Source organism: Lytechinus variegatus, chromosome 17 (genome assembly GCF_018143015.1).
Source record: "Lytechinus variegatus isolate NC3 chromosome 17, Lvar_3.0, whole genome shotgun sequence".
NCBI classification, from domain to species: Eukaryota; Metazoa; Echinodermata; class Echinoidea; order Temnopleuroida; family Toxopneustidae; genus Lytechinus; species Lytechinus variegatus.
In genome coordinates this window covers 23,295,708-23,308,010 of record NC_054756.1, presented here as the reverse complement: position 1 = coordinate 23,308,010, position 12,303 = coordinate 23,295,708, and the positions used below count along the sequence as shown (strand labels likewise).

The 12,303-nt window shown below is 40.3% G+C and overlaps 1 protein-coding gene across 1 annotated transcript; it reads left to right on the top strand.

Annotated features, from left to right (window-relative positions):
- The first annotated feature begins 1,202 nt into the window (after nt 1–1,202).
- Nucleotides 1,203–11,727, top strand: LOC121430571. Its single transcript, XM_041627891.1, has 8 exons — nt 1,203–1,269; nt 2,908–3,255; nt 3,951–4,301; nt 5,575–5,928; nt 7,094–7,459; nt 7,956–8,336; nt 9,072–9,168; nt 10,000–11,727. The coding sequence occupies exons 1-8, from the start codon at nt 1,203–1,205 to the stop codon at nt 11,378–11,380; spliced, it is 3,345 nt and encodes a 1,114-aa protein (XP_041483825.1). The 3' UTR covers nt 11,381–11,727.
- Nucleotides 11,728–12,303: the final 576 nt, after the last annotated feature.

Genomic DNA, 12,303 nt, shown 5'->3' with positions numbered 1-12,303 from the left:
ATTTCGAAAAAGATGGCCAGGACTGCTATATGTATTACCAACAAGTAATCGAGGTACAGTGGGCTACCGTAATGTTACAGATAAGGAAGTAAATTTAGATATTCCATTTTTCCTTGAGGTAATCCTACTGTATACATCGAGCGCATTGTTATCATTCAATATCTATTGTTCCTTGCTCGAGAGCATTGATCAGCGCTATTGGTTCGATGTAAGGGAAGATTCAACTCCGTGCCCATCACTAAAGGTAGACAAACTAGATTTATAAGAGGGTGTGTGTGTGGGGGGGATACGAGAGAGAGAGAGAGAGCCGGAGAGGGGGTGTGTGCACTGTAAAAACTGTGGTGTTTAAACCACCGATTGGTGTTAGGACCACACCCTGAGGTGTTAAAATTACACCCTAAAGATTGAACATAACACCAAAGAGTGTAAATGTAACAACCAAAGGTGTTGTAATAACACATATAGGTGTAAAACTAACACCACCAATTTAACACCGGTGTAAAATAACAAGTGTGGTCCTCTATGTACACCGGTTAACACCACAGTTTTTGCTGTGTGTGTGTGTGAGTGCATGGAAGTGGGTTGACAGAAATGATGGGGCGGTGATGTATTGTTCAATTGTGATATAGGCCTACGAAACAATATTAGCCAGAATCCGAATTCATTCAAACTGGATGAAAAGTAACAATCCTTTGTTGAAATTAATATACAAGTTATTTTCATTGAAAACAAATTAATGTAACGACTAACATAAATTGATTCAATGGCGACCCGATGGGTTATTTCAACAATATTCGCAATTGTGTATTTTTTTGTTAAAATTTCTGCTTTGAGATTGTAAGAATAGTATTAGTACCTCTGCTCAGCATCATTGTTGCGCCATATTTAGGCGCGGATCGGGGAAGGGGGGGGAGGCAGGCACGGCGCCCCCGTAAAATTTCAGCTTTTATTTGGAAGTAATGTCGATGCAACACTTACCTATAAAGTACAATAATATTAATATTTTCTATCGTGAATATTTTCCTTTATACAGTATTTCATTATTAGGTCTATAACATGTATAAGATAGGCCTGTATGCACGCTAAGGCCACTGCAAACTTTCCACAGGAATTGGTTACATATATTTTTGGCCTTTAATTATACATGTACAGTATTAAACTATATAGGTTTTTCATAATATATATTTGTTGTAGGATTAAAAATGGAGATCGAGGCAATCGGATTTTACATCTGTATATTTATTCTTCTTGGTCAGTCATCTGCAATTCGTAAGTATTTTTTCATTCATTACTTAAAACTGGTCAGACCAGACTCTTTTGATATTTCAAATTCCATCCCAATAATTATATCCGAGCGTGCCCAAAATATTTATTTGGTACAATTAAGCTAATGTTTATTCTACACGACGAAACCCAGCCTCATTTTTTTTTTCAATTCCATATCCGTCTTATTTAGAAAAAAATGTAAGAGAATAATAACTTGACACGAAATTCTTTGCGCTCATTGCTAAATGCTGTGAATCTATTCATAAATTGAAGATGGGTGGTTATAATGGTTTTTTTTTACTGTACAATTTCATGGATTTTGTGTGTAGATACAAGTACATGTTTCTGATAAATATAGGCCTATGTATGTATATTTTCCATGAATCGTATTGAATATTTATTTACATCGTCAAAAGTGCCAGGTGCCCTATTACTGATCAACTGATAAACACAAATATTTGCGTGTATAGCATGTTTCATAGAGCAAAATATGGTCATCCAAAGTCATGGCTTCACAAATTATGATTTCTCAATATTTGAAGTTGTTATGGGAATAACTCCACAATTACATCGGGGGGGGGGGGTTAAGATATATATGATGGATTACTTAAATGATCTTACTTTGTCAGGGATTATAGGTGGCTTTAAGATATATTCAGAGTAGAACTGGAGAAGTCATGGATTTAACAAGAGATCAGATAGTGGGTAATTCTAGAAAAAAATGTTTTACTCCACTTGTTGGAATAGGTTACCATGCACAATATAGCTATCCATATCTTGCTGTACTCTTCAAGATACACTTTTCCTGAAAACTTGGTGCAATTCCAACGATTAGAACGGAAGTAATTACATTTATCATGGGAAAAACTCATAGTGTAATAGTAATAATAATAATATGCAACATTTATATAGCGCTTAATACAAATGTTTCTAAGCGCTGCATACTATTATATTACCCCGGCTTTAGCACGGCTACCCTGATCGGGCTCATCGAGCATTCAAGGAATTTCTTCCTACCGGATACCCATTTACTATACCTGGGAAGAGAGTGGCAAATGTAGATAAACGCCTTGTCAAAGGACGCTAGTGCTGTGGTAGGATTTGAACCCGGACCTTGTGGTTTACAGTCCGGAGACTTATCTACTCCGCCACAACACCTCTACATGATAAATGATAGCTTTATTGCTAATCATATACACATGTGTAAAGTCCCATGTGTTTTACATAGTAGAACCCCTAGGGCCATTTTCGATTTTTAAGGACAGGTTTTGACTCAGCTCTCTTATTAAAAATTAAAAAAAAGTGGAATATTAAAAAAAATGATGTAGAATACACATGAAACTAGCTAAGGAAAACAAGTATCATAAAAAAAAATGTTAGGGCACCTGGAACCTTAAAAAAGTGTCAGGAGAGACTTAAGGGAATAGAATTACTTATATTGTCCTTGTTATGTTTTTTTTTTTTTTTGCATTTTTGATTAGCAAGTGGGCGGGTCTACTATCCTATAGTCATTTCATTTGCGAACTAAGCAAGGTTGGGATAGGATAGGAGATGGTTCGGTACCATAAGGCTTAAAATTTCAGTGAATTAACAATATATTTATTATTACTCATCTCCCCCCCCCCCCCCCGCATTTTGTAGGTGAAATCAGGAACATAGACCTTGATGAGGACGAAGAAATAGAAATGACGTCGCCAGGCTATCCCGATAATTTCGATCTCAACGTCGACTACCTGCTCCTTGTCTCAACAAGTCGCGGTCGAAACATCCATGTCGACTTCACCGAAGTACTCCTCAGAGAAAACATCGATTTCATCTACGTCGGCGATGGCAGTAGCATTGACGAAACGACTATCCTCCTCAATCTAACCGGGCGCGATTCCGTATCGACCAGTATCGTATCGCATAGTAATGACCTCTGGATATGGTTCACTTCCGGGGGACAGGGGGATATCCTTGCAGAAAGACGGTTTAAGTTTAAAATGAAAGGTAAATACATGTATTTCCAGTATAATAAAGAGAGTTATCTGATGGGTAATGTATCACCAAAGGGAAATTTGTCAAATGGGAGGGGTGTACATGGTCCTAGATATCTCTTTTTTTTAAGAGTCATAACTTCCTCCTCCGCTATCTGATTTTGTTTCAGAACTTTACTTTTTTATTTCTTGTTTTAAAATCTGTTTCAAAACAAAATATTCTGCAAAATAAAATATAGAATACAGAGAAAATCAAATACATGTATATATTTGGTATTTTCCATCTTCAAACAGGGGCCGCGGAACGGTTTTCAAAGTGGGGGGGGGGCTGAGCCAAAAGTGGGGAGCTGACCATGCTAAAAATCACAATCATATGGCCATTTTTACGATTTTGTACACGCCCCCCCCCCCCGGTTTCGCGGCCCCTGTCAAATTAAAAAAAAAAATTAAAAAATTAAATTTTATATTCGCTATATGATATACTCACATAAAACCAGACTCGGAGAAAGGGTAGATCGGATTCTCCTGTTTGTTGAATTAGTTCAGTCCTTAAAAAATATTACAAACAAACAAATAAACGAAAAACCCAGCAAACCCATTCTGGAATTCTTACAAAATTTACAAAAAATAAAGTATATTGAATAATGCAATACAAATTTTCAGCGTATTGATGACTCTTCTTTTTATTGAAAACTTGTATTCCATCAGAGACTCGACGAATCTCTCTGGATGGAATTGTTCCCGTGCAAATAACATCCAAAAATTATCCCTCGGACTACCCAGACGACTGCCACCAACTGTGGTTCGTGTCCTCCCCGAGTGGGTCCCGAATTCGAATCCATTTCACCGACTTCGCCACGGAGAAGGAGGCGGACTACCTGACGATCGGCACCGACTGGGAAGCCGTGGGCGATGGCGCGAATGTCCTGGTGCGGTACTCGGGAGAATTTATTCCAGATGACGTCATCACACCGGTCGGAGATGTTTGGATTGAGATGGTGACGGACGGACGGACAGATGACGACGGTTTTAAGATGACGCTTCAATCAACGAAGCTAGGTGAGAATCAATGGGGTCATTGGCAAGGCCGCCACGCCAGGTTATTCCACAAGGGGGGGGGGGGGCGAGATGACCCAAGAAGACGTTATATTCCCCCTGCAAAAAAATAAAATAAAAAGGGGACATTATACAGTATATACTGAACGCGTCAGAATAACCTTTACACCTTGAAAATCAAATTAATGCCTTTTAATAAACTGAATGCATATACAATTTTTACCGAAAGAGTTTATTCTACCAAATGATGTGATATCATTACATGCGATGTATTTTATGAATGCCTAATTCCTAATCCATGCGATTCTTGCTGTGATGTAGAATTCAATTTGTGTCAAATAATGCATACAAGTAATGGGTGAATCCGGAATTAATGAAGCCACAATTCTACTACAGGAACTGCAGCAGGCGCACACCCAAAATGTGATAAAATTAATTGCAAAATAATCCTTCAATAGGGCAATAACATTCAAAACATTAGCGCTTAGTACATTAAGTATCGCAGTACATCCTATAGTCCGATAACTGCGACTTGTGTAGGTATGAACCGCCATGTAAATACTTCCTTTGATTGGCTGAAAGTTGACTGAGCATACAGTTGATTCATGGGATACGGTGAGAGGCAGGAGAAGGGGGGGGGGGGCTAATTTTCCCGAGGAAAACTTTGACAAGCAAAAAAAAAAGGTCTTCACTTTCGAAGGGGCGGGCACACTTCTGTTTTAACGGCATATTTACATTCCAAATATTGTGCCTCTCGGGGGGGGGATGGGCCGGCTGTGCCCCCCCCCCTGGAACCGCCAGTGACGAGTGGCAAATGGTGGCTCATTGGCTCATGTGTTATAGCAATTGCGGACCCCACAGTCCAGAAGCCTCAAAGTGCCATTTACAGCGCTTTAAGAGGTCTTGCTTTGTCAAATTAATAAACCTTATTATGCCAATTAGGCGACAGAAGGTATATTGACATTAGAAGGCCACCATGCACAATCAGCTTTTTGTTATATTGTTTCATGCAATTTTAACTTCTAATGAAACGAAAAAGAAGGTTTTACACTTACGGAAAGAATTCTATTGTATTTCCCGGTGTAGTGGTCCACCTGCATTCCCCCCCCCCCCCCATTAGTTATATCAGGAGGAGAGACCTGCGGGTCACAGTGATTCAGTTCGCTTTTCGCCTCCCAGGCACAGGTGACGCCAAACTACTACTACTACTAATAATTATATTAGGCCCAGTATTGCTAATATAACCGAACGGCGTTTCTTTCTTCCACTTTTTCAGAACCTACACTCTACAATTTTCTTCCCGGGTTTCAAAACTTTAACCTCATTTCACCCGGATATCCCGACTCCGACTATCCGAACGACGCGGATATATCCTGGATAATAACATGCGAACCGGAATTCAAGTTGCTTTTCATGTTCGACAAGCTAGTTACCGAATGGAGATCCGATGCCTTGACGCTCGGCAGTGGGACCGATCCGGATGATGACTCGACAATGCTGTATGAGTTTTCCGGTGGGGCTGACGGAGAGGTAGCTTTCACCGATTTTAATGAGATGTGGGCTAGGTTTACGTCCGATTGGTTGGTGAATTACGACGGATTTTCTCTCCAGATTTACACTATTGAGGAAGGTAAAGTAATAAAAGTTTCAATAATGCATCCACACCCCCATCTTCATTGTCTCCATAATTAAGATATGTCTTGCCATTACCTGTGTTAAGCAGAATAGGCAGTGATGACGTTCCATGAAGTTAGCACTTGATCCACTAAATCGCCACATACGCATGTACATGCACGTATACCATGTATACAGTATCAAAGTCTCCTTGGGTCTTCATGGGAGAGTATGTCCTTAATTCTCAATATCTCCATTAATCATGTTAATCCTGGATGATCCTGGGAGAACTGAATACATTCTCTAAGGATTTTCCTAGGGAGAGTTGGTCGATTAGGTTTTTAAGGAAAAAAAATTGCCTGATTTCATAGACATTCTTTCATAGACATTCATTACACATTCTCACATCTCAAGAACTCTTAGTGAAAACTGAACCACTAATCTCCTATACCATAGTACTGTGATAGCACATGGACCTCGGGGGGGGGGGGGGGGGGGAAGGACCCGGCCCCTAATTTATTTGCTTTTGATTTTCAATTTTGTTTCCTGCATCCCTCTAAATTCAGGTCGACCCCCTAAAATTGTTGTGCCCCTCCCTTAAAATTTTGGTTGATAATCCCCCTTTTTTTTGCTTGTCCAATTTTTCATCTATTTCCATTCAAAAATTTCAGGTGGACTCCCTTAAATTTGTTGACTTCCACCGCCAATGTCAGAGTCTCCTTGGGTCTTCATGCGAGAGTATGTCCTTAATTCTCAATAGCTGCATTAATCCTGGATGATCCTGGGAGAACTGAATACATTCTCTAAGGATTTTCCTGGGGAGAGTTGGCGGATCAGGTTTTAAAGGAAAAAATTGCTTAATTTCATAGAAGAAAAGAAGATGATTTCTAAATTTTTGAGAAAATTATTTCATATCTCTTTACACATTCTCACATTCTCACATCTCACCAACTCTTAGTGAAAACTGATTTCCTATACCGTACTACTGTGATAGCACATGGGCCTCTGTGGGAAATTTGACAACAGAATGAAGGCCACGAAGATTGGGTTAATATGGTCTAGGTACATCGTTAGAGATACCATTGCGATTGTCACAGGAAAATGTCGCATAATTCTCCCCATCATTAATGTATTTAGCCCTATTGAGAGGCGTATGAAAACACGTTTTTCTATGTTCACAGGTGCTGAGGAAAGACGAAATATAACACTCACATCGGAGGGACAAGCCAACATCTTTTCCCCAGACTTCCCCGGAGAATATCCATCTGATTCTGACGAAATTTGGACCATCACCGCACCCAACAATCATCTCACTGTCCTACACTTTGAGGTATTCGCCTTGGAGAGCGTTCGGTTTGATTCGCTAACTATCGGAACTGGCCGGCAACCCTCGGATAATGACTCGGAAGTGATCGGCGCCTTCGGCGGAAGCGCGATACCCGATGATATCGAGTCGGATAGTCCCAATCTCTGGCTCCGGTTTGTCAGTGACAGTTCGATTACTGATAAAGGATTTTGGATTGTAGTAACTACAAATCTTATTGAAAGTGAGTACCAGTGCTGCCAGGAATTCCTAAGCAGACAAAGTTTACATGAGCCGGTTATCCATTCTGGAAAGATCTCGGTGTCACGCAGTGTCTCCATTGATAATTTTATTGGCTTCTTGCCCTAATAGATGTGATTCTCACAGTAGACTGTAACAATAATCTGGGTTAACTCTGTGAGTGTTTACGGTGTGTTGATGCAAAAATGTTAAAATGCTCAGAATTAATAATTTGATGGGGATTTGAAACTATGGACAACCTATGGGACTGTCTTTTTGTCATCAGCATGTGTTCCCTCCAACATTTTTGTTTATATTGATGTGTTAATAATAATCTTGCTCCTCCGTTCTCCCCTTTAATCCTTGTGTTGAATATTGCTTGTTGCCCCAAGCATACTCAAACCTTACCGATGATACTGTATATAGAAGTGCTGAAATATATATTTTTTAATGTGCGTCATAAATACAATTTATTTGTTTTACGTTATCAAACGCTACAGCGACGTCAACTCTAGTGAGCACAACTTCTGAACACGACACCCGTTCAAGTCTTGATCCTCGAGCAACGACAGACGTTACGACTGCGATTCTTTCAACATCTCCGACCCTCTACTCATCGAGAAATCCGACATCGCCTCCATATCCGACTCACACTCAAACAGGAGAACCCGCAATTCCTCCATCTGAAAATCCGGCTACTGCCCCAAGGACCAAACCAACGCAAAGCACTCCATCTGAAGATCCCAGTTCGACTCGTAGTCTTGCGCCCTCTACGAGCAGTGACAGAAGTTCGGCGTCGTCTGCTACGGAGTCGAAATCAAGCACGACTTCGACCGGGAGTACAGACCCGGTGGTACCCGGATCAAATGCCCCACGAGCAGGTTAGTTGTTTTACACTAGATAGAATGACCTCCGACCCTCAAATAAATTGGCGGGCAAATATCATGTTCGAAATTTACAATCTTACTCATGTCGGAGCTGTTTTCATTTCCAGCACCCATTTTCCTGGGGTTTTTTTTCGTTGCATTTGCTTGTACATATGATTTGTTTGTCATTTCTCTGTCTCCTAATCCAACTGTGGACTTTTTCAGGGAGCTTCTTTGAAGTTGTCGATGGGCCCTTCTTCTTTTTCCTTTCCTTTCCTTTCCTTTCCCTTCCCTTTCCTTTCCTTTCCTTTCCCTTCCCTTCCTTTCCTTTACTTACCCTTCCTTTCCATTTTCCCAGATGTCCAATGATTAGTCGTGGTCCATACATTGCTTATATATTGAAAATGTATCATAAAATTTGGGGTGATGACTTCGATGGCCTCTATCAATTTTAAAACACTGGATGACGGCTTGAATCAGTGCCCGTTCTTTAGAGCAACACATTTGTTACACGAATGTATAAAGCGCACAAATTTACTATCATCTCAGTGGGATTATGCCTATATGTGTTAAGATTACAAGGTTGATTTTGTTTTACATTGTGGGCAGAGCATGTAAAGCAGTTTTAGTGGTCTATGATTGAACACTCAGCTGACGCTTTTTTCAGTGTGGCTGTGGTATATTTTCTTTAAAAGTGTTATGTCCATAATTATCGATAAATAATAAGTTCTCCAAATCATAATCTTGCAGGTAACAAGAAAGTTGTTGTGCCGACTGTAATCATTTCGATGTTCATCCTTGCTAGTGTGTTGTTTCTTCTTGTGCTATGGCAAGTTCGACGAACGAGGTGAGATTACATTGGTGACGGTGATGATGATGATGCTGATGCTGAAGATGGTGGTGGTTGTAATAATAATGATGATGATGATGACTATGGTGATTACAATGTGATGATGATGGCGATGATGATGGTGATAATGATGATTGATGATGATGATGACTATGGTGATTACGATGTGATGATGATGGCGATGATGGTGATGATTGATGATGGTGATGATGATGATGATTGATGATGATGATGATGATGGTGAGGATGATGATGATGATGATTGATGATGATGGTAATGATGATGATGATGGTGATGATGATTGATGATGATGATGATGGTGATGATGATGATGATTGATGATGATGATGATGATGGTGATGATGAAGATGGTGATGATGATTGATGATGATGATGATGATTGATGATGATGATGATTGATGATGATGATGATGATGATTGATGATGATGACGATGATAATGATGATGATTATGATGATGATGATGATAATGATGATATTGATGATGAAGAAGAAGATGGTGGAGATGATAATGGTGATGCTGAAGCTGTTGATGATGAAGAAGAAGATGGTGGAGATGATAATGGTGATGCTGAAGCTGTTGATGATGAAGAAGACGGTGGTGACGATAATGATGACTAACTAACTAACTAATTAACTAACTAACCAACTGACTAATGGCTAAATAATTAAATAACTTTTTGACTAACGAAGATTTACGAAGAAAACATAAACTAAATGAAGCAAATAAAGATAAAAAAAAACTTTGGGTATTGACTTCTCGGATGCATAACAACTAATTTAAAAATGTGATTTGTCTCTTTCCAGAAATTCCCCTCTCCTGGTCGATGAAAAAGATTTTGACAAAGACGAAAACCTCAACCACTCCAACCCCACCTACGAATACCAGACCATCGACCACATTATGCTCAACCCTACCCATCAATCGAGATCGAACGGCGATGACTCAATTAAAAAGCCTCTACCACGACCTCCAACCGACATCATCGATGACGACGACGACCACAGGTATTCAACTTACATCGAAACAATGAGTGGGGACGCGAAGCCTGATTTCGCATTGTACCAAGGGGATGGCGATGTCGTGAAGAATCACGATGGCGGGTATGACGATTTCGGTATTGGTCAAAACGAGTACCATCAGCATCCCCATAGCGGAAGTAATATAGCTGCAGGCTTGAATGGTTTTGATGATCTTAATCACACAGCGAAGTCGACTGACGCGCACGGAGATAATGAGGTGTATCAGGAGATACCGTACGATCTCGATACGACAGAACCACGGCGATCGGCCGATTTTGGGACGGATAAAATGGAAGTGAGTGATGTATCAAAAACGTTACAAAGCGATTGCGTGGAGGATGAGAGTTTGATTAAGAATGATTTATATATACCGATGGAAGATGAACACGTTTACGATGAAACACGTGCTGATACATGCACTAGGGATGGTGCCAATGTTGCAGGGAGAAATGAAATGGAAGATAAGATGAGAAAGATGTCTGACGGCGCGGGTGATGAACTGTATGACGACACCGCGCCCTTGGACGAAAATTTTTACCACATCGTTATGAGGAACGAAAGCGACGACGAGGGCATCAACGAGCATATCCCGACAAAAACCACCCAGTCGGACTATGGACGTCAGTCCAGTACGATCAACGGAAATAGCAACGCGGACGAAATCCACGATGACGGCATCGCAAACGAATACGCTGAGCTAGAATCTCTTGGTGATGATGTTGGGGAGGATTTCGACCCAGAGTATCAAATTGTCGACAGGAATGAAAGAGATGCCGAGAGTGACTATGATGACGAAAGACGTAGCGTCGGCGTAAACGGGCTTGACGATGACGACGCGAATGGTCATGCCGTCAATGATACCGTTATGGTTGACAACGAGTTGTACAAACCACTAAGTAATGTCGAGACCTCAGAAGATCCACATGAAAAGTGCGATCCCGAGTATCAAATTGTCGACAGGAATGAAAGCGATGCCGAGAATGACCATGATGACGAAGGACTTAGAGTCGGCTTAAACGGGCTCAATGATGATGACGCGAATTGTCATGATACCGTGGGCACCGCTATGGTTGACAATGAGTTGTACAGACCACTAAGTATCATCGAGACATCAGACAATCCTGATGAAAACAGTCAGACCTTTCAAAACGATACTATTATTTAATAGTATTAACATAATAATGAAACATTGTATTCTTGATATGTATTTCGTTAACCATGACACAAATTGTTAAAAAAAAAGAATTCCAACTTAGGAGGGCATATCGTATGGATTTGGCAGGTACGTTGATATACGAGGACTGATACTCAAATGATGACAGAGTAAGCCCTTTCACGGGAGCGGCGCTACAAAGGATTGGTGAAGGGACGATCGCCCTATAGTTCATCAATTAATTAATGAAAAAATAATAAGAGTAGGAGGAAATTTAGGAAGAAAAATAGGAAAGTAGGAAGAAGATAATCAAAAGAGAGCTCTGACAGGGGGCCCGTTGCAGAAAGAGTTGCGTTTAAATGCAAACCAAAAAAATCAATCGCAAGTCCAAAATGCGCGCTGTCGATTGGTTGAAAAATTGAAGTTGCGCATGATTTTTAAAGTTGCGATTGATTGCAACTCTTTCTGCAACGGGCCCCTGGGCTGCTTAGCATCATTTTATTCACATCACCCTTACATAGTCTTACCCATACCAAATCAATAGGGAGTATTCACACTAGTTACGCAGTCTTTTTCTGGAAAGTAGAGAATCTATTGTCAAATGCCCTTCATGACAATGCACTGTAAAAACTGTGGTGTTAAAACTGATACCCATTGGTGTTAATCAATTGGGAGTATTCACACTAGTTACGCAGTCTTTTTCTGGAAAGTAGAGAATCTATTGTCAAATGCCCTTCATGACAATGCACTGTAAAAACTGTGGTGTTAAAACTGACACCCATTGGTGTTAATAGAGGACCACACCCTGAGGTGTTAAAATTACACCCTAGAGATTGAACATAACACCAAAGAGTGTAAATGTAACAACCAAAGATGTTGTAATAACACCTATAGGTGTAAAACTAACACCACCAATTTAACACCGGTGTAAAATA

Coding starts and splice junctions, on each gene's coding strand:
- LOC121430571 (XM_041627891.1), top strand. CDS start 1,203: ATGGAGATCGAGGCAATCGGATTTTACATCTGTATATTTATTCTTCTT. Junction 3,256..3,950: donor GTTTAAGTTTAAAATGAAAG/GTAAATACATGT, acceptor GTATTCCATCAG/AGACTCGACGAATCTCTCTG. Junction 5,929..7,093: donor GATTTACACTATTGAGGAAG/GTAAAGTAATAA, acceptor CTATGTTCACAG/GTGCTGAGGAAAGACGAAAT.